The sequence below is a fragment of the Pezoporus wallicus genome, unplaced genomic scaffold, assembly GCF_028554395.1.
Source record: "Pezoporus wallicus isolate ANWC-B61680 ecotype Strahan unplaced genomic scaffold, APGP_CSIRO_Pwel_v1 contig_7227, whole genome shotgun sequence".
In the NCBI taxonomy this organism is placed as follows: domain Eukaryota; kingdom Metazoa; phylum Chordata; class Aves; order Psittaciformes; family Psittacidae; genus Pezoporus; species Pezoporus wallicus.
The window spans coordinates 1,090,490-1,113,498 of record NW_026637191.1 but is presented as its reverse complement, the minus strand read 5'-3'; the positions used below and the strand labels follow the sequence as shown (position 1 = coordinate 1,113,498).

The 23,009-nt window shown below is 42.0% G+C and overlaps 1 protein-coding gene across 1 annotated transcript in view; it reads right to left on the bottom strand.

Moving 5' to 3' along the window:
* The window catches only part of MDGA2 (MAM domain containing glycosylphosphatidylinositol anchor 2), a 375,792-nt gene that overhangs the window by 40,492 nt on the left and 312,291 nt on the right, over positions 1 to 23,009 (bottom strand). The window contains exon 10 of the mRNA XM_057403838.1: positions 11,875 to 12,023. Coding sequence (XP_057259821.1) covers positions 11,875 to 12,023 — 149 coding nt within the window. The remainder of the gene's footprint in view (positions 1 to 11,874; positions 12,024 to 23,009) is intronic.

Genomic DNA, 23,009 nt, shown 5'->3' with positions numbered 1-23,009 from the left:
ATGATCAAGAATCTGTCTATCCCAAGACACATTCATATTTCAGTGGTGATGGTTTAGTGAGCATCCCACAGTGCTACAGCCTTCTCAGGATGGATCTTGAACAACAGATAGTGCACTCCTGTCACTACTGAATAAACTCATTTTCTTGTGATTTCTAAAACCTATTTATAAATGACTATATTTTCTCATACAAAATAATTACACAGTGACAAACTAATGACTGTAGCTGCAATCGAGACGACAAACCCAACCCCTTTAAAGTACAGCATGCTTTTCTACAGCAAGCTTTGCTGCTCAGTCATTACTATGAACAAGTGATGTTGTCTTGGTAAATGAACTGAAAAAAACAAGGCTGCATTTTAAGCAACCTACATGAGTCTCTGAATAAATAGATCAAGAAGTAATAATGTGGTAAGACAAGTGCATGGTGCCAAAGAGCATTTCTAAGGCAAGTGAACATACCGATTTTGCTTAACTTTTTGAATAAGAACAATTTTTTGCCAATAAATAACAGCTCAACTGTCAGATATGAATGATTCAACAAACCATTTCTTAAATACTTCAGACAATTGCTGCACGAGAGGAAAAGAAATAGCCACTAGATGTTTACTGAAGTTCTCAAAATGTAAATGTGATGTTTTAAATCACCTCAAAACACAGATGGATTTCAGAAGGGTTCTCCTTTGCTTATTGAAAGACGGTATGGTTTGCATTCCATTTAAACATACGTATGTTTCAGAGAATAAATAAATAACTGCCTAGCAGAAAAAGGATGGATGAAGCAGCTGTCTATAGGAACAAATCACTCTCATCCCAACAATTTCTAATTTTTGTAATGTGCATTATCTGACAAAACTGCATAGTTAGTATACATTAGCTAGTATGTTCTGATTTAGCTACAAATACCCCTCACTTAGGAACAAGCAAAACCTGTGATTAAGAAACTGCCAACCTAAGTGCATTACTAAAAAAAAAAAAAAAAAAAAATCTCATTTACCATCTCATCTCCAAACTTCAACTAAAATTTGCATTTGCAGAAACAGGTTCTGTTTCATTATGGTGCTGTTTTTTTTTTTTAATGTATTTTTAAAAACGATTTTTTCCCTAAAGTACATGCATCTGTTTAAGGAAGAAGAGAATTAATGGTGAGAGATAGTGACAATATGATCACTAAAAAAAAACCCAAGTGTCTAGCAGACATCTGGGATCCCTAATATATTACAAACACAAAGGTAAGACTATACAAAGGTAGTAGCTGGTTTTGCAGAAACCTGAAGGCAGGAGCCGAGGGAGCATCCCAGCAAGAGGAAGCCCTAATCTGCAGAGTTCTCAACACTGTGGTCTGTCTTGAACTAGCCATTCCTTAGGCAATCATTAAGGCTGCTCACAGGGAGTAATATTGGAGAAGTCTCAGCTTTGATCATTGGTAAGCAGTCAATCCATCTCATTTTTAATTTTTACATCTAAAGATCTGCAGCGCTCATTTTTAAATGCACACATTAACAGCACTAGGGAAAGCCCATGCAGACCTCAAACACATTTAATAGTTTCAGTTCGCGCACCACCTAGACATGCATTAAACCTGAGTGGCCTAAGAAACAGGTCAGGAAGCTCGGAAGACAAATATTGCCTTTACAGATTGCCAGAACTGCTCACCCCAGAACAAAGTGGATACATAAGGGATGTGACAGCTTTCTTTGCCAACCAAGAGGACTTCCATTTGTAATCAAAAATTTGAGCAAATACTCAATACTTGGCTGACAGAAAAAAACACTAACTGGGCTTTATTCACCATAAAACATTGCGCAGTGAAACTCCATATTCTTGTTGGAGTTTGGTAGCCCTTGGAGCCTAAGTTCTTCTGCCATGCTCTTTAATTCTGCTGAGAGCTGTCACTGCCCTCCTATCAGCTGGCTACAGCACTGAGTTTGAAGATAACTTGCCCATGAAACCACATACAAAGTCTCTGGAAATGAAGAGATGTCTGAGGAGGGTGGTTAAAGGGAAATACTGCACAGAAAAGTCCAGCATGGGGGTGGCAGTACCTGTTCTCAGTGACATAGGGTGACCAGATTTCAGGTGAAGCATCTCTGAGGGTGAATCCTGATGCTGCCTTTAGATATACAGAAGGAAAATCAATTTACCAAAGCAAGCTCTAATAGCAGTGAGTATTTCTGACCTGTCTTTATGTTTCACTTTCATGAAATTATCTCAGAGGAGTGCTGAGAAAATGAGTTCATTACAGCCCATGAAGTAAGACGCAGATGTATCCTACCAATATAGGAAGAATGCAGCAAATCTATCTTTAGACCAGGTCTTGAACATGCGAGAACAAAGAAAACATAAGGGCACATATGGAACAGTCACAGGGAAAGGGGTGAAGGTAATTCAGTGAACAATATTTATTCAGTGGGTCAAACAGCTCTTTTCTGGCACTATTTAATTCTGGAACACTTGATGGTGTCAGGAATAGTGCTCTTCAAGCTAATTCTGTCTGCGTGCATGAATGCCACGTACTAGGGGAGATGCTCACAGTCCACATGCAGTGGTAGGGGTGAACTCACCAACATGAGATGATTTGAGGATCAAAAGTGCAAATAGGCCAAATGGAACTCAACCAGTTCAGGGAAAAATGGTATGTTAGAGAACACAAAATGTCATGGTTGAAGGTCAGCCTTTGCCCCAGACACCTTCCATCTCCATTCCCCTTTGGGTTGCACCTCTCCTTCAGTGCCCATGGCTTGTCTACAGTGCTGATAAACTCCTGGGATAATGGACCTACACCTTGAGCAAGTGCAGCTTGCTAAATTTTATCCTGATAGCCTAACATATTTTATTAGGGTACCTGGAATATACTATGCAATTTATTTGCGATTCTTAGGCATTGATGCTGCTCTGAAATTATCCTCACTAAAGAGGAAGCATCCTTCATCAGAATTAAATTTCTGTAACGCTCAAAGGCCTTTTGAAATATTTATTTATGCTATATTTTACTATGACAAAAAGCTTGCTGCATACCAGTCACACAACTCGTACGTGTCATGAATTTGCCTAAGGACATATGCAATAAATTTTAAGTAGATAATTTTCAAAGTTTCATTGCTCACTTTCTCTGAGTTTTCATTATTTCATTACTGCAAATCCTTTAGTATTTCTACTATTTCTGAACAACTGTATGGCATCATATGGAATCAAGATTAACGAGGAAACCACTGCTGTCATTTACAGAGGTTTTTAGCAGTCTTGCATGACAGGAATTTATATAAAGAGGGCAGAGTAATGAAAAATATTTCTTGTCAATCATATGTTTCATTTTAAACCTGGACCTGATCAATGTCAAAACCCTGACTGTCTGCTGTTTGCCTTCTACTTTTGCAACCACACAGCAGCAGAGTGAAAAAGCAGCCATGAATAAACACATCCCATCTTAAATGCTCTTCTGCTGTTTGTACTGTAAGTGGAGCATGTTTTCATCAAGGGCCCAGCTTCTGCTAGAAGGGTGCCCACACAAGGCTCGACAGTTTAAAGAAAAGCACATCCTTGTTGGGATGGTGCAGATGATTCGTGCAGTTCAGCCACTCCACCTGAGGCTCTGTTTCAGCGCGTGCATAGAAAGAGGAGTCTCAACCCTACTAGAAGGGTTTAAATGTAGTGAAAGGCAAATAACTCATTTACAAAAACAAATTCCTCCAGCTTGAGCAATTTCTCTCTCTAAATTGCTCTTCAGCTCACTCCATTTTCTCCTGCATCTTTCCTAAAGTTTGACTGATACACTGCATTTGTCAGTAATAATCAATTCATACTGCAGATTTTTCTGCTGAGACAGAATAAATGGAAGTACAGTGTGATCACCATAATAAGGTTACAGTGTGGCGCTTGATTTTGGCATTTTTTTCACTAAAGGGAAATGTGCAACAAAAGCCTCACATTATGTCAATGTCCCTGCTTCAAGCAGATGAGCTCCTGCCCATGCAGGATTTGTCCTTTAGTTAATCACCACTTTGCCAAGTCTCTGGCTCCTGCAATGGATAAATACACACAGAGGAATGTACACATGTACCTGAGACACTTGAAGAGAAAGTTTAGATATTGCCCCAAAATGAGAAGTATCCCAGGAGGGGGTTCCACAGAGCTTGCTGTGAAGGAAGGGAATTACCAGGTCTGTGTTTTGTGATTTTAAAAATTTGATTCATGTGATCCTACCCTTCCATTTTTATCTGTAATTAAATCTTTCTCCTTGACCAGTCCACATGCTTTCATGACACTTGTGGGACCCTCCTTGCCTGCTGTACCCCTCTTGCCCATCACATCTCGCCAAAATGAAGATGACCAGGGTTTAGAAATCACAGCCAGTAACTTTAGGCCATTCTTGCATATCTTGTTCCCTTAAGAAACCAGACTGAAAAATTAGTATGAATTAGATATTAAAATCAGTAACGAAATAGCAGGACTTCATGCTTATATAACAAAAATCAAACCAAGGCAGTCCCAGCAGGCAGTAATTGCTTGGATCAAATGAATATGTTAGATTTTGCATGCAAATTTTTTGCGAAGAAAGGGAGATTAGTCCGCAATTTGTGGTAATGTGAACAGACGCAGCTCTGCCTGGGATGTTTTCTGTTAGAATATATAGAAAATAAAGCCCTTGGCCTCCAAAAAAAGTCTCTCCAGAGGCACACAAAACAACTCTCAGACCAGAGAAAAAGGGTACAGTCAGAAGCATATTCAGGATCAAAGTCAGAACATCAAGACCTGACAGAAAAAGATGTGTTTATGTGTATAACTCTCAATTTTGTCAGATGTAATCAGTAGAAATTTTTTCAGCATTATACCCAATCATTTGCCTAATCTATCTGAAGTTTGGGAGATACAACCATTTTTATATAGTACCAAAAGACTTTGGTACTAGTAACTGAAGTTACAGCCCTCAGGTTGCTATTTTGAAAATCTAGCCTTGGTCTTGTACAGAATAAACATGGGAGGTATCAGTATTGAAAACAGAAAATTGCCAAACAAAACTATTACTTTTCTAATTCAAATAACCAAACCCAAGAAAATCAGTGAGAAATGTGCCTGTGCATGTTGCTCATTTTTTACCAGTCTCTCTCTGTCTCACTTCACAAGTGCAGACATAACAAAAGAAAAGCAAAGCCTTGTTCAGGCTTCCAAAAAGAAACGCATGCAGTGAAATCTTCTCTAGAGAAGAAGGCTTTTTTTTTTCCATGAAAACAACATTAAAAATATTCCAATACACATTTGAATTTTCAATTCTCTCATTTCCTCCCCTGAAATTACTACAGATGTAATTTTTTTAAATGGTTCTGAATACAATTTTTGTATACATTTTGATGTATAGCTCATTTTATACGTTCTATAGCAAATCGAATGAAAATATTCAGCTTGCAGCCATTTTTCCCTTCACAGTAGATTGTGTGATGATAGCACCATGATCCTGATAGAAAGAACAGCTGGAAAATTGCTACCCATCAGGTGGAGGCCATGAGTGTGCTAAAATAAACAAATTTTTCATAAGAGACTTTCATTCTAAATACTTCAGTGAGTAATGATTTCCACTCATCTATTTCCATTTTCACTCTATAGGCAGTAAAATGACACTTCTCTATTCTTGTGACTCTCTCTTCAGCTGACAGGACCTCCCCTCTCCCTTTTGACTTTCTTGGCTTCCCTGATACCCTGTTAAACCAAGCTCCACTTTTTTCCAAATTAACTTTACTGTGCCAGTGTATCTCAACAGCTCTTCAACCAATGCTTAAAAAGCCAAGTTTCTCCTATGTCCTTCTTTCCCACCATTAATTTATCCTTTTGTGTCTGAGGCATGCCCTTATTTTAACCCGTGACAAGACAGGTGACAAGAAGCAGGATCTGACAGAAAGGTAATACTGTTCTGGTGATTCATACAGACTGGAGTATGGCAGTGAGGTTCCATGAACATTAAGAAAATTAAAGCAAGCCTCAGAGAAAGAGGACTGGAGAGAAAGATGGTCTAACAGAGGCAATGGGCCATGCAATGGTCTGGGTTATTGAGCACCACGAAGAGGAGGATGGACTTTACTGGGACTGAGTGCGCCCTCAGCAAGTTTGTGGTTCGGTTGATACCCTGGAGGGAAGGAATGCCATCCAGAGGGACCCTGACACACTTGTGAGGTGGGCTGATGCCAACCTTATGAAGTTTAAGCATGACCAGTGCAAGGTCCTACACCTGGGTCGGAGCAATCCCAGGCACAGCTACAGGTTGGGCAGAGAAGAGATTCAGAGCAGATCTGTGGAGAAGGACTTGGGGGTGTTGGTCGATGAGAAAATGAACATGAGCCGGCTTCAGTGTGCGCTTGCAGCCCAGAAAGCCAACCGTATCCTGGGCTGCATTAAAAGGAGGGTGACCAGCAGGTCAAAGGAGGTGATCCTGCCCCTCTACTCTGCTCTCGTGAGACCTCACCTGGAGTATTGTGAGCAGTTCTGGTGTCCTCAACATAAAAAGGACATGGAACTGTTGGAACAAGTCCAGAGAAGGGCCATGAGGATGATCAGGGGACTGGAGCACCTCCTGTATGAAGACAGGCTGAGAAAGTTGGGGCTGCTCAGCGTGGAGAAGAGAAGGCTGCGTGGAGACCTCATAGCAGCCTTCCAGTATCGGAAGGGGGCCTATAGGGATGCTGGGGAGGGACTCTTCATTAGGGACTGCAGTGACAGGACAAGGGGTAACGGGTTAAAACTTAAACAGGGGAAGTTTAGGCTGGATATAAGGAGGAAATTCTTTCCTGTTAGGTTGCTGAGGCACTGAAATAGGTTGCCCAGGGAGGTTGTGAATGCTCCATCCCTGGCGGTGTTCAAGGCCATGTTGGACGAGGCCTTGGGTGATATGATTTAGCCTAAGGTGTCCTTGCCCACGGCAGGGGGGCTGGAACTAGATGATCTTAAGGTCCTTTCCAACCCTAACTATTCTATGATTCTATGATTCTAAAAGCTGTATTTACAAAATGTCAAAGTCCTTGCATTTTGAATATAACACCATCCCTCTTGGTGACTGCAAGAGACAATGTGGGGCCTTTAGGGGTTCAGGAGGTAACTGAACTTGCTCTGTCAGGTAAAGGCTGTGTAGTCACTGCATGGAATATAGTCCTGCAGAAGATGCTGTAGAACCTCTTCATGACAAGGCTGGTATTGCTGAGATTAATTAATTTCATTTGTTCTTCCTCTGCTTTCAGATCTGTATCTTCCAAACATGAAATGCATTGCCCTCTTCTCTGAAAACAAACAATCACAGACTGACTATCTCTCTTGACTACACCCTGCTCTAGCTGCATCCCTAATTTCCAGCTTACACTGTCATGTTGTTATCTGGTAATCACAAATGAGCATCTCAAATGGCTCCATGCATCTCCTATTTTTCTGCTCAGAACTGTACTCAGATTTTCCCTTCAGAAGTGGGAAAACTGCTACCGATTCTGTGACGCACTCGAATGATATGCTGCTCTTGGATCAGGAAAGTGTCCTCCTCTCACTGCCTGCCAGACTAGAAAATGCTCACGAAAACCAGGGAGGGGGAGAGGAGAATGGATGGGCTCTCTTTCCTTTCTTTGGCATGTGGAACGCAGATGGGCTTGCACCTGCCCAGACGTACCAAGGTTTTCACCATGTTTATACTCTCTAAATCTGGGCAACATGCAGAATGCCAAGTAGTGAAAGGAATACTTTAATCTTTGCTTCCTTTGGATCTTGTGGCCCAAGAGAAGTAGATACATACACTGTGGTATTTCTCTGCCACCTTCAGAATATTTCTTTATAGTGCAGATCGGCGGCAGGACTGGCCATTAACTGAATCATTGCCCTCAAGGGTTTTCCTCCTCTCAGGAAAGGGACCAACCTCTTCAAGTCTCTTTTACCCTGACAAAATTGTCTAGACTGGTCTCACAAGAACTGCACATCAGAACAGGTCCCTTGCTATTATGTATCATCAACTAAATGTTTTTTTTTTCCTAGGAGAACATGCCAGAAATTTCCATGAGGAGACCACATCTGTAACAACTCCTTAGAGGGATGGGGCCTGGATGCATAGTGCAGAGCTGTGCCATCTCCTCAGGACATGCTTGAGGGCTCTGAGGGTTATCGAAGCACATGAACAGCAGCTCTCACTCACTCAACAAGTAAACTCTACGGCCACTTAGTTAGTGCCTCCTTTTTTTAAAAGTTATTTGTCATTGTTCAGAAAAGGAAGAGCACGGTCACGCACACTGCTTGGTGGCTAGATGCTTCATCACAGCAGGCTTGGCATATATTGCAGCTTAGCATCCTCAAAGCCAATTAAAACCCAGCACTGGAAGCCACTATCCATGTGCCGCATGGATAGAAATGCAGACAAGAGCCTGCATTTGTTAAAAAATAACATTAAGCACAGCATGAATCCCCAAAAGGCAACAACAGGAGTGTCTAGGCTTAAGTAGAAAGCAAAGTGCTCTAAATAATTCCTGTTCCTTCCTGATTCTCCCAGGAGGGAGCAGTCAACACACAATACCATGCCACCAGGACAAACTTGACTGAGCAAACTGCTGCGCACCATCAGAGAGCAGTACATGTAGTTCATACCTTTAAATAAAGCAGTAGCAGTAGAGCTACAAAACAATCTTAATGAAAGATAGAGAGAGAGAGAGAGATAGAAACATACGTATAAATGCAGTGATGCTTGCAAATTTTCAACTCACTTCTTAAATTTATTAGTTTTTTTCTTAAAACAGGTTTTTTTTTTGATGTTACAAAGCAACCACAAAATCCTGAAGGTCCTGAGAGCACAACAACTGCTCCTGGCACCCATGGTGAAATAGTTCGTACCTCAGTGTAAACAGAACCAAGTTATTCTCATGGCATACACCACCCTCAGCGTGGCACAGCTCCTTTCCTTCAGCACCTCCGTTACACCTGCTTTATGCCTGCATTATACCTCTGGCGCTGGACTTTTCTCTCCAGTAGGTTCTACTGCCAGCAAAGCTTTCCAAAACTCTGCTTGTCTGAGCTCCTCAAGGCAGAGACATCTCCAGCTCTATAATCTCACTATATGCCAACCAGTGGAAATACTTTCCTGTTGTTATAAAACTGTATAATCTAATTACTTCTAGCAGAACAATTTGTACTATGGAAAATCCCTAGTCAGCCACATTCCATTATCCTTTGCCCTTTTAGAGTTTCAGTATGCATTTTAAAGTTTAATTTCATTATTAAACACGTCCTTTGCGTTGCTTTCTACAATCACCTGGCAAATACGTAAATGGAGCTAAACCACTCTACACCTCATAAGAAGCTCGTTTCTATAAAATGGTATTAGAAATATTGACAATATTACAGACTTTAACAATTTCACAGAAAATTCAGCAAGCGTAGACCTGCTATCAACTAAGTATTCCCCAAATACTGCCTGAATTCTTCCTCAAGTGAAGCTGCAATGTACAGGTAAAGAGGAAGAGTGCTTGCACTCTGATTTTAGCATTCTTAATGCAAAAGCCATTTACTGATCAGACAAAGGTAATTGTGTTAATCGAATCAGAAGCAGATACCAACGCATTGACTCACTACATAGCCCACTGGCAGTGTTTCGCAAAACATCAGAAGATTGAAACAAAGATTAAGAACAGTCACTTTTTACAACAGTATCATGCTGGGCTGCAGGCTGTTGCTCTGACCTGGAAATCCTGCTGCCCTGCTTCTGTAATGAACCTGGCACAGGCATGAGCGTGTTTTCTGCCACTCCCAACAGATGCTCATCCCAACTTTTATTGTTAAATAAAAACCCTAGTGAAGCCCAGTTAAAAATACTAGCTAGTACTGGTAGGTGTCAAGAAAAACCCAAACCCTGAACATTTAATTATCACCCTTGTTTCAGGGGGAATTACTGCAATAATGGATGAGTGTCCAGATGGCTCACTAGATTCTAAATCACCCACTTTAAATGTGGCTTCAGACAGACAAAAGGAAATATTTTGATTAGCCTGACAGAGACCCTTGTCAAGGAAATCAGAGGAAAGAAACTCTAGATAATTATATAAATAGATAATCAAAAGTAAATTAAAATGAAACAGAAAAAACAGCTAAAAATCCTAATGCAATTAATTTCATTATATATTCTTTTACTTCAGCAAATTCTGCTTTTAATTGAGTAATTCTTCTCACTACTGGAAATAATGGAAGTGATTTGTGTCCAATGATGCAAACAGTTGCATAAACATGCATTAAAATTCAACAATTTTCATTTCAAATTAGTTACATTCAGGCAGAGACAAACTGAGTGAAGGGGAGCCAGCACCATCCAGGTATCAAAACCCTTCCCTTGACATGTCCCAGTCGACTCCACAACTACTACAAAAGTTATACAAGCAAAACGCCCATCTACTTAGAATAAATAACATGCTCAAATTGTATGTTTATTTTACAGCTTACAAAGCTCATCCCAGTAGGAGATCCATGGGACAACAGGATACTTTCTGCATTCACATTTTCAAAAATACATGTCTTCAAGGATCTGTCTTAATCCCCTATCTCTTTCTCCCAGCACAAACTATTATTTCAGGCACAGAATAACCAAACATATACTTACTAAATCAGTCAGTTGTGATATTATTTAAAGAAAAACAAGCTCAACGGGAGAGTGTCAAGACCAAAACAAGATCAGATGGATTCTCACGAGTAAGCAGCAAAATATCTTCAATTCAATTGCAGCAGGTCCAGGTTGGTAGCGGGAGATGGGGGTGTGTGCCCGTGAGCTGGGATGGTGGGAACAGTGACCTTGGCATGGCACAGCACAGCATGGCATGGCACAGCCTCCTCTGCCAGTGCATGCCTCTGCCAGACCAAGGCTGGCAGGCCAACTTGTAGACATGACTCCGAGGTGGATGCTGTGGCTAAGGTGACATTGAGAAAGCCTACCAATGCCAAAACCTGACTGTCAGTGTCAATCTCTGGCACACTTGGGGGCAGGCTCTAGACAGGATTGCAAGGAAATGTTACGGCTCTACATTTTTCTGCCTTCATATCATAAAATGGCTTTGTTGTAGGAAAGTGCAACTGCAAGCAAAGATCACTTCACTCTGTGAAGGGGAGTAAGCAGAGGTATTGCCATTTAATGAAAGTTTAAGCAACGCACAGATTGGTTCTTTCCCTTTAATTGACTATTAGAACTCAAGCTCTGTAGTAACAACCTTCCAAGAAGACAGATGATATTTTCCTTTTAAAATTGTTAAAGGGAAAATGAACAGAGATGGCTATGATAATTTAACAATTCCTCTGCAAGTGGGTTGTTCCGCACTTCCTTAGCAGGGCCAATTCCCATTGAAGGGTTCACAGTGAGTCTATGAAGACACAAGCATGATCGGCTTTAATGTGGTCAAGAAAGACACCTCATTTCTCAAGGATCACCACGAATTTCGGCAGGAAAGCTACAGCTGTCCCTGTATTTATCTATTTACATGGAAGTTCTAATAAAAGATATATAGATATATACAGAGAGATAAAAAGTTTAATTTCACTGCAGGGGTTTTTTCATGTTATCTTTCCAGCATACCTTGAGCCACAGCCTTGGAAAACCCTTTGAGGCACAGCACTTTAATCTCTATGTTTCACTATGCCAATGTGCAAATTAGTTTCCAGGATCTGCAAGCGGCAGATGACTGCTTCTGCAAGATGGCAGCCAACCTTTCAGAAGGAGGACAACAACTCTGACTCACAGAGGATGAAAAGGGGAAGGGGAAAAAAACTAAAGTAAAAAAAAGTAAAAATAAAAATAAAATAATAATAAAAAAAACCTGTGGCAGTTCTCACAGAATTCAGCATACTCAAAAGGCACATCTTGCACAAATTAAGTTTCTTCTTTACCTGCCTAATTCCTAAGCGATAGGCAAGGATGCGGTCCACAGCGTTGGGGTTCATCTGTGTCCACTGCAGGCTGTAGGAATACACGCGGGGTCTGTTCTGCCACAGTGGGTTGTAGGTGTCATAGTAGAACTCAGGAGCATAGGCTTTACCTGTAGGAGACAGGAACAAAAATGGGGAAAACAAAGAAACCAGAGATAATCAGGCAGCCACTTTCGGAGCCAAGTGTTGAAACACAGCCTGGAACCACCCTCTTCCCCCTGTGTCTTCAGTCATCTTGTTAAATATCTTCTTCTAAAAATGACATGGAATTATTTGCCTCCATCTGCTTTTTTAAAGGATTCGTGGTAACAGTTTTCCTTTATCGTTAACTCACTCCTCAGTGGCATCCATGGCCCAGCTGTGGGCCTAAGAGGAAAAAACCTAACTGAGCTCCTAGCAAAGGTGAGCTGGAGTGATGTAACATGCCTCTGCACTAATTTTTCATGGCTCAGCTGACTGAAATACAGATATTAAACCAATCCGCACTACACTGGTAGACTCAGTGACAGCTGCTGTACCTGACACAAATATTATGAAATTACATCCATGAGCTGGAAATACAAGATGGATATTTCCAGCAGTTGCTGTCTTCATCACATCTTCTCCTCTCCCACTTCCGAAGTGAAAATTCACACAAGCAGTCCTTCGTAATGCTGTGATGCACACACTATTACAATACATTATTTAGCTGAACATACTAATGTGCACAAAATAGGAAAATGGCATCTCACAGGGCATGTTTGGTATATGAGTGTTTCACCAGAATTTTATTATAACCTTCACCCCATATAAATAGGGAAAACCTAAGGATGATTTCCCAAACGTACCAGAACATTGCTTGATTTCACTAAACTTGAGTTCCCTTTGACTTAAACCCATGAATACTAGTGACACCTTTGCTTGCAAATTGCCTTTGTGACTCTAGAGTGATTTGTCTGTAATATCAAAAATGACACAGAGTGACAAAGCTCTTCTCCCAGCCATGTGTAAGTAGTGGCATCTGAGACGCAGGAGGGTAGCTGAGCCATTTAGATCGGGTGGGATATATGACACAAGAGTTATAAGAAACCCAGGATCTGCTAGAGCCATAGCTGGAGCTGTGTGTACCATCCTAGAGCATCTCATGTACCACCAGGCACCTCTGTACACACACATAAATTGAGTCCATAAAGGCTACAAGCAGATATGCTAGGTTCAGGGGTGTCAGCAAAAGCCTTTGAGGGAACTTCACTCCACTGGAATATGAAATTCCAACATATCTGAAAAAAAGTCAGCGGATTTGTCCTAATAGAAAGTCAAACAATGTTAGAATACATACTACTATGTCCTAAAGAGGCGGATAGTTCTCTATTTTTTTTTTTTAGCATATCATACTAACCACCCAGCACTGCTCTGTTTCTTAAAGCAAAAATATTTGGATTGACTTGAAATGAGTTTTAACAACCGGATTTACAGGAAGCATCGTTAACCACCAGTTTTTGCACTGATTGATACGAACAGGAACAGAATCCCAAGTCAAAGACAGACAAAAAAAAAAAAAATAAGAAAAGAAAATTAATATGTGCAGCCCTGAGAAGAAGGACTTCGGGGTACTGGTGGATGAAAAGCTGGACATGACCCAGCAGTGTGCACTCACAGCACAGAAAGCCAACCGTATTCTGAGCTGCATCAAAAGACACATGACCAGCAGGTGGAAGGGAGGGATCCTGCACCTCTACTCTGCTCTTGTGAGACCCCACTTGGAGTACTGCGTGCAGTTCTGGAGCCACCAACGTAGAAGAGATGTGAAGTCAGTCCAGAGGACACAACAAAGATGCTCCGAGGGCTGGAGCACCTCTCCTATGGAGACAGGCTGAGAGAGCTGAGCTCTTCAGCCTGGAGAAGGCTCCAGGGAGACCTTAGCGCAGCCCTCTAGTACCTAAAGGGGCTGACAAGAAAGCTTGAAAGGGACTTTTTACAAGGGCATGTAGGGATAGGGCAAGGGCTAATGGATTCAAACTAAAAGAGTGGGGAGACAGACTGGATATAAGAAAGAAATTTTTTGCTGTAATCGTGGTGACGCTCTGGCGCAGGTTGCCTAGAGAAGCTGTGGATGCCCCATTAAAGGAAACATTCAAAGCTGGGTTGGACGAGGCTGTGAGCAACATTATCTACTTGAAGATGCCCCTGGTCATTGAAGGGGAGTTGGACTAGATGGCCTTTAAATGTCCCTTCCAAACCAAACTATTCTATGATCCTGTGATGGAACAGGTATATCCTTTTCCTGTCCAGCTCTGCCTCCTTTTTTTTGGAGATTCTCTGCTTTGAGCTTAGTGCTATTAGAAACAGAATGGAGGCAAACACAGACCAGATTCTGCTGTTTTAAATGCTACATTTTGTCACTTGAATTGTACAAAAAAGGGACCAAACACGGGAAACTAAAACATTCACAGATGTTATCCTTCCATGAACGTCTAAAAGAGGCTAGCCATTAGAGAAAAACAGAAGCAGAATAAGGTCCTTCCACCTCCCCAAACTTATACCTCTGTCTTCCCCCTATTTCTGCAAGGATTTTGTCAGTGAGAGTAATTATGAAATGCAGTGAAAAGCACAGGACAGTCTCCCAGAAATACATGGTCTGAGTGCTCATGTTGACCTAGGAGAGAGGTATGCCTTCATTACTCACCTCCTTTAATTCAGATGTTAGGAGCCTGTGCCAAAATGCAAACTGTACTTAGGTATTTTCTCCTCAAAACTACTCTCATCTACAAGTGCAAATTGACATGGATGGGGAGGCATTTTGACCTAGAAGTCTGAGAATTTCAATGAGAAGGGTAGTGAGAAGAGGGGAAAAGTGCATTTAAAAAAAAATAAAAATAAAAGGGACAAAGGAAAAATCATGTGAATATATACCAGTCTTGTAGTTATTGATCAAGCTTTTATCTTTGGGTGTGTCATCCCCTTGAGCCATGCTTTTCTTTTCAAAGGATGAAAAGCCCTTTTAGCCAAGATATCTTTTGCCAATTGCTCAACGGAAGGTGCACATTCAGTTAGGCCAGACTAAAGCAGATATGCTAATGCTGAAGTGGAAAACAACAATACTCTGAGGGAAAGAGGCAAAGCAAAACTGCTGTTTTAAAAAATGAAATGTAAGATAAATGAAAAGAGGATCAGTGGTCGATAAGATTTGTTTTCTTTATTTACGTACAGTGGGAATAATGGAGAAAAGCTCATGCTGAATGCAAATTATAATCTTCCCCCTCCTACTGCAGGTGGACATAATGGCATCTCTGGGGGTCTACAGAAAGGAGCCATAATTAGACGCATGTCACAATATGGGCACTTGAACAACACAGTCCCTTTTTGAGAAATAATGAGGACCCATGAAGAGTTGCATTATTCTAAATCCCTCCTAACAGAAGAGCTTTCTGGCATGAATAGAGATACTGAAAATTTAACAACACAACATTCAGACATTAACATGCAAACTTTAGAAGTACAAGAAAGCTGGGCAGTGTTTGAGAACACACAAAAAGGAGACGTTGCCTTCAGGGATACGGGAGCTATGAGACAGGTTGGCAGTCTGCCTGGGCTTATCAGGTGTCACCCAACAACGTGATCCTTTGCTCTGACTCTGGACAAACACTGCAAGCCTGACACCACCCAACCCTGCTGCTTCCAGAGGCAATGCTGCCTCCAAAGATTATCCTCCATTACAGAAATGAAGAGATGATGAAGGATGTAACAGACCTAGCAACAGCACTTGGCTTAGCATGACTTGAGGGTGGGGAAGCAGCATCTTTCTTGGAAACCACCTGCAAGTGCAAGTCAGCTCTGCAGCCAGCTTCAAGCTCTTGACCCTGTCTGGAAGAAGTTATCACATATTTACCACCGGCAAAGATGTCTCAAGCATGCAGCATGTGGAGCTGCTCTCCCTCATATCCCAGCTGGGCATTTCTTAGGGGTGCCAGTTCTACCTTGATCTCCCTTTCTTCCTACAGCTGTGTCAGGCTCACTTTTCAAAAGCAAAGCCCCTTGTTTTGTTCCACATACATGATATATTTCCCTGGCTCACACCATTTGCCCTTTTTAAGCACAGGTAGGAAAAATGGCCTTCCTTTCCCTTCCTTCAGCTTTTGCAGTATTCAAGAATTTATTAAAACATTTCAAATTTTAAACTTACAGAGGGTAGATTTAGATCAGCTATAAGGAAGAAGCTAGAAGTTCTTCCCTGTGAGGGTGGTGAGACACTGGCAAAGGTTGCCCAAAGAAGCTGTGGCTGCCCCCTCCCTGGCAGTGTTTAAGGTCAGGCTGGAGAGGGCTTGGAGCAACCTGGTCTAGTGGAAGGTGTCACTGCCTATGGCAGCGAGTTGGAACTGGATGGTCTTTAATCATCTAAAGCTCCTCAGAGCTCCGCCTGCCCTGGGACCAAACCTTGTGAGACTTCAGCTAACCGGAGGTTGCAGCGACCAACTGACTGCTCCTCTGTTGCCCATTGAAGGGGATTTTGGTGCACTGGTGGGAAGCCCAGCTCTGTGCTGGTTCAGGTATATGGGGGAAAATGGTGAAACTCTTCTCAGTCCTCAGGAGAATGCTGGTGAGAGGAGCTGTATGCTGTGGCCATCAGCTGAGGGACAAAGACAGGGCAGCTTCTGCAGGCGGTTTCCTTGGATCCAGGAGCACTGCATCCCTGAAAAGGGCAGCCTCTCCCTGACGTGCTACTCCAGCAGCTCCTGAAGGAGAAGAGTTTAATACGATGGTATTTCTGTGTTTATTAAGGCAATCTGAACTCAGGTTTAGAGCTCCATTAACATGTACTAGTTTTAATTAATCCCTCCCTCTGTGCTCACACTGCTGGAACCCGAGTAACTGTGATGCTTGGGGCTTTGTCAGGGAGACAATACACAGCAGAGTTGGATGTAGAGTGCATTGTTTCATTTCTATCATTAACAAAACATTTTTTTTTATCTTCTGAATATGTATCATGTGCACAATAAAGAAGTTTGGGAATGCACACACAGGGAGAGTGGGAGCAGGGTAAGGAAGGGTAATAATGAATGCAGATTTGCTCATCTGGACTGGTCCCTGCATGAGACAAAAATGCAGAAACAGACAGACCAAATGTTTGTGTTTGAAGTCTACATTGCTGAAACAAAACGTGAATTCCTCACCGGTATGCTTGTGGAGGACACCCAGCACCACCAGCACAATTACACAACCTACTGCATTTGTTGCTGTTTTTCCATCAACCTGTATTATATTGTTATTATATTTAATACTGACCAGTATTAAAGAACATACTACAGACAGTGTTAAACATCATTATTTTCTCATGGATAAGAGTCATCAAGTTACAAGCCTACTTCCAGTAACTACATATTTCATAACGAATCTCAGACTGGATCAGAAAAAGGAACAAGTATTATCAGTCACCAGTCCTAGCGTTGCAGAACAAATGCAGTGCTCTTTCCCACTATCAGCCCTTCTCACTCACAAAGCCATGTTGCAGTCATTAGCATCTGTTGTGCAGCACTTGAATTCTTTCAGGCAGTGCATCCAAAACATTTTCTACCAAGTCTCTACTAGTGTAAGGTCAAAAATGGCATGAAAGACAATATAGAACTGATTCATAGAAAACAAGCACACAGAAAAGGCACTTTAATAGTTTACTGTCAAATGAATGCTACCTCCCACCACTGGGATCTCAGAAAATGCTGAAGTACTGTCCTGAATAGAGATGGAGAGATGCATTTACTCACATGGGTCCTGAACTGGTACCTATTTGAGTAAATCCCCGACCGGGCACAAGAAATCTTCCTGCGGTTCTTTTCAGATCACTCAGTCATTTATCCATTAGAAACTCAAGAAAATAAAATAAAATTCTAAAAGAACTGTTTTGCTTCGGTTGCCAGTATATGGTTTCCAAAGTAACATAAGAAATCAAGCACATGTACTGCACATTTAAATTGTAATGACACAAAATTGTGCAAACACAACCCACTGATTTCAAGCAATAGCAATAAACTGAACAACGACATTTTGTCCCTAATTATAGCAGCTGACTACATACCCCAGATGGAGTTTCAGAGTACTGGGTTAGTGTTTATGCTGGCTTGTCATGCAGAAACAAACAGTAGTAACTGCAGGCACAGCACCAGTAACAGTGACAGCTTTAGCAGACATGCAGGAAGAGCACTAGAGGAATCATTTCCTTGTGTTGCCTGTTTATGTTCCCCTTATCTTCATATCTATTTCCGCTAATTCACTTGGTGTTAGATGGTTTGCAAATGCAGCATCTTTGCCATATCTTTTCCATATTGGTAGCACATCTGCACTTTAGCTTATCATGACAAGAAGTTCAGTATAAGCGACGATCAGAGTATCTTGCACTTTATAACAGCAACTATAAATGTTTAGGGAAAAATAAAATAAAATCAGAGATTTACAAATGCTTCCCCTTTTGGCAAATTCAGCTCCAGACCTTTCTATCTATGAAAGGCACGAAGAGCATAAATCCTAAACAAAACAAACCAATATATTTAACAGTGTAAAATACTGGGAGACACAGCGTTTATGAAAAATGCTGCCCATTACTGTGCTCTGTTTTATTACAGGATATATATTTTATGAAGGATTTGCAATAAGAAAGAGAAGATACTTTGTTCTTTATTTGCATATGTGAAAATATGTCTCTTGTCTCAGATCTGCTCCTCCTCCCAACACAGTCCCAATCCTGCAGCTGAATCATATAATCACAGAATGGTTTGGGTTGGAAGGGACCTTAAGGACCATCTTGATCTAACCCCCTGCCATGGGCAGGGACACCTTCCACTAGACCAGGTTGCTCCAAGTCCCATCTAACCTGGCCTTGAGCACTGCACCAGGAATGGGGCAGCCACAGCTTCTCTGGACAACCTATGCCAGCATCTCGCCGGTGTCTCACCACCGTCACAGGAAATAGCTTCTTCATGGTATCTAATAAATTTCTGCTCTGCTAGTTTAAAGCCATTCCCTCTTATCACTACTTATCCTTATAAAATGCCCCTCTTCAGCTTTCTTGTAGGCCCTGTTAGGTACTGGAAGGCTACATCCCCGTCACCTACAGCTTCCCTATAGTCCCACACCTTCCTGCTCTCTGCATCCCATTTTGGACTTTCCGCCATCACTGACCCTACTGCCTGTGCTACACAAGCAGTTCAGGATGAACAGCATAAAGGAATACATTTCAACATTTGCAAAGTCTCTCCCTATGATTTTTTTTTTTTTTTCTTGGCAAAATCTTCTCTTAGCAGTGAACATCCATTTTCATGTAGCCTCTGTCCTTTTAGAAACTCCACCTGGTCACGTACAGAAACTACTTGTCCACCCTTCTTCTCGCAGTTTTCGTAACAGCTTTAGCAAAACAAGCTTCCTCTTTATTGAAAACTCATCGTGCGTCACAGATCAATCTCCACTGTAGTTTTCCAAAGGTCCTCTTCTCTGTTATACCTCTACATTTAGAAGCAACACCTACAGTCCTCTTCAATATTCTGTATCTCCAGTGCTACAAGCTTCAAATCCAAAGTTCACAGCGCTTTTTTTTCCATAGCTTCCACATTCCTTTCTCTAGCTATGCAGCTACAGATGCCCTCTTCCCTGCCTGCAACCTCCATCATCCTTACATCACTTACTTTTGGATGGTATTTTTATTTGGAACTTTCTGTAGAGCCTCAGTGTTTTCTATTCCCACTATTACACTGTGGGTTTCATCTGCAGAGCATTGCTAAGAGATTACTTGGCTAAAACCTGAGGACTGACAGCAAATAGTGCAGACATGGCCTTGTCTTAGCCCTCCTAAGTCACAACTTCCAGGAACTGGTATTGTTTGGAGTCAAATACAGAGCCTCAGAGTCACAGTTCTACACTCTAGCCGCAGACCCACTTGTGAGACCCAGTAACATTCTGAAATAGTCATTTATCCTTGTATGAGAAAATAACACTTTTATCTGGTCAGACAGACTGCAGAGCAAAGCCCACACTAGAACCCAGAACACCAGAGCATTAAGCTGGGGCTCCTGTCCTACCAAAGCCAGCTGGCCCACGGGAAGATCTTTGGGCTTTGTTTTACAGGAAAGGATAGTCTAAGCTGTAACAGAACCGTGTGGCTGAGTAGCTGCAGATATTCTAGTGCAGAGTAGTACTAAAGCTAAGCAAGTGTAAGCATTAATAATAAATGATCCTCACAAAGTAGGTGGATGAGGCTGCTCTTCTAGGTAATTATTTACTGCAGGAACAGATGACCGTGCACCTGCTGCTCTGAACACTGTGAACTTGGCAGTGACACTTTCCTACACTTTCCAGCAAAAGTCTCTTCCCAAGGAATATACTGATTTGCTAATGTATCACAACTTGCAGGGAAGGAATGATGTGGGAATCAAACTGAACATTCAAATGACTAATTGGAGGATAAATTTAAGGATGCATGCACTCCATCCACCTCTAATGATTTAAGAGATTCCTATTCCAAGTACATAAAGGTCTGCTTTGAACCAGCAAACAACATCCCAGTTAACACTTGAACAAATAAAAGTTTATGCCATGGAGCATGCTACACATTCCATCCATGAGATGCCTTCCCATTTTCCACCGTTTCTCCTGCACTGATCCGGAGCCTCCCACCGGCAGCTGCAGGACCAAACCTCTGCGATCAAACCTCTCACCAGTGGTAACCAAACGTGACATCTACTGGCTGAGCTGCGGAAGAGCTCGCACTGTTTTTCTCTGCAATTCCTCCTCCTTCCAACACAGGATTCACAGTAAAAAACATTGTTCCTTTTCACATCGACATCAGAGCTCACCAAGAACTAAACACCGCCGAGTTCCAGTTCAATTATTTGGGCCTAACACATCTGTTTGTTGACAGAAAGCTTCCATACAATTTGAAATTAGGTTTATAACATCGCACAATGTATTTGGATTTCCTTTTAAATAGGTCATGATAAGACATGACCTGTGCGGTGACATTTTGAGCAATAAATAAATCCAGTTTAGAAGAATCTCCGAAGCTGGCTGATGCATACACAAGGTCCCCTTTTTATTGGCAAGCTTTCTGCATGGTCACATGCACATATGCCATAATTTCATGTAAGAAATCTTTCCAGACACATAAACACACACTTACATATACCCCACATATATGCATGCATGCATATTTGCACACGTGTCTGTGCCTGACTAGAAAGTGGTTACTAAACTGAAATGATATACCAAAAACAAAGTGAAGCCCCTGCTTGAGGTGAAGGTGGTAATTTACCTGTTGTCAAAAGAAACTACAGAAATCCCCTGGGAACTACAGGGGTGGAAGGAGGAAGCAGTGTCATTTTCTAGTAAGCACTAGAGACCTGATGAATGAAGCGTAGGGAAATGAAAGGGGTGTCATACAAAGAGCAGGGTGCTGTCATGAAATTGTAAATAGCAATGTGTCACCACATGCACATAAAGAAAACTGTGGCCTGTGACAAGGGCATGAGGTGGGGAAGCTCTGGCAGTGCCTGGCAAAACATATATCTTAGCATCAGAGTGCAACACTGAGTTGCAGGAGGAAAATGCAGGACCTCCCAGGCAGCTGTAAGCTCTCCCCTCTCGTCATTTAAAGTCACGCAGCTGCCATACCCCCATCCCTTTCCTAACATGGGCTCCCCAGTTAATGGCAAATATAACAGGTTGTGACTGCTTCAGTCCACTCCAGAATCTGCAATACCCTTACATCATACGAGCAAGTAATCATTTTGAAGGAAGTAACTAAACAAAATGCCAGCCAGCAACTGAACTGCCCCTGCCTCCCACCAGCAATACTGAAATGCAGATTTTCACTCCTCTCTGGGCACTCCTTGGAGCAGTGGTGATGCTCAAGGGCTCCCTGCTAAACACTCTTTAGTGCAGATCCTTCAGGCTCCATGGGATTGGAACACTGCTGAAATAATTTGCAGCAACCATAGTGAGCTGGTTCTTTCATGGGGATGGCCTGGTTCATCTGCAATATTAATTGAGGCATATACTTCATTCCCATGTACCAGGCTCCTCGAAAACACACCTTCAGGTCTGCCAGCAACAGAGGGATAGAAAGAATGCCTTTTTCTGTCCTTTTTCTAGTTCTGTTTATCCAACATGAAATAACTATCACCATCCCAGAGCATCGCACACTCAGGCACTTGCACCATCCAAGGAGGCAGCTCCATGTTCTCTAACTCTTAGGGTAACTGGTTTGGATACCAGACATAGACCAATACACAATAGCTCAGCTACCAAGAGATCTTTACTTCAAAAGCTGAACCATTCATCTTCATTTATTGCACAAAGTATTCTGTGGTCAACAAGAAGGGATGCATTTACTCTTCATTATCAGTCTCTGGAGGCTACTTTGAAACAGTCTGGGACACAGTGATGAAGCTGAGATGTGGCAGCGATGCTATGCTTGGGGACATCTGGCTGCAGCTTGCCTCCTTCACCTGGGACCACACTCTAGTATTCCAAAACACTGCAAACCATGGAGGCCAGAAGGACATCAGATGTCTAGACACATTCTTGGAGGCCAAATCCACCAGTGCCAGAGAAACAGTTTTCCCATACCCTTAGGACAGCAGCTTGGTAAACATCCATGGTACCACTTGCCAGCAGACTGGGAAGCAGGAGGTGGCAATGCCTCTGCTCTGGGCTCCAGGCTCACACTGAGCACGTGGGACTGATCACTGCTGAGAATATCTGCCCAGGACCTGGCTTAGTAATATGATTTCCCTCATACTGGTGTCACTGCACTGCAAAGGGAGAACTAGGCTGAGCTCATCAGGTCCTTCCCCAGCTTTCAAGCAGCAACACACAGAAACACAACCAAATGCAAACAGTACCTGGAAGTAGTAGTTTCTCAAGTGGTGCAATCCACTTCTGCATTCGCAATCCTGTCCTTTTCTGGGTGAACTAACTTTATTTTTCTTTTTTCCCTAGGGTAGACTTGCATTGAAAATGAATAAGTCTGAAGCATAGTGAAAGCCTCAGATAACCCTTCCTTCCACTCCTCAAATTAGATACTTCAGCCCCAGGATGGAATTAATTAACTTCATTTTTCTCTTCTTACAAGATGA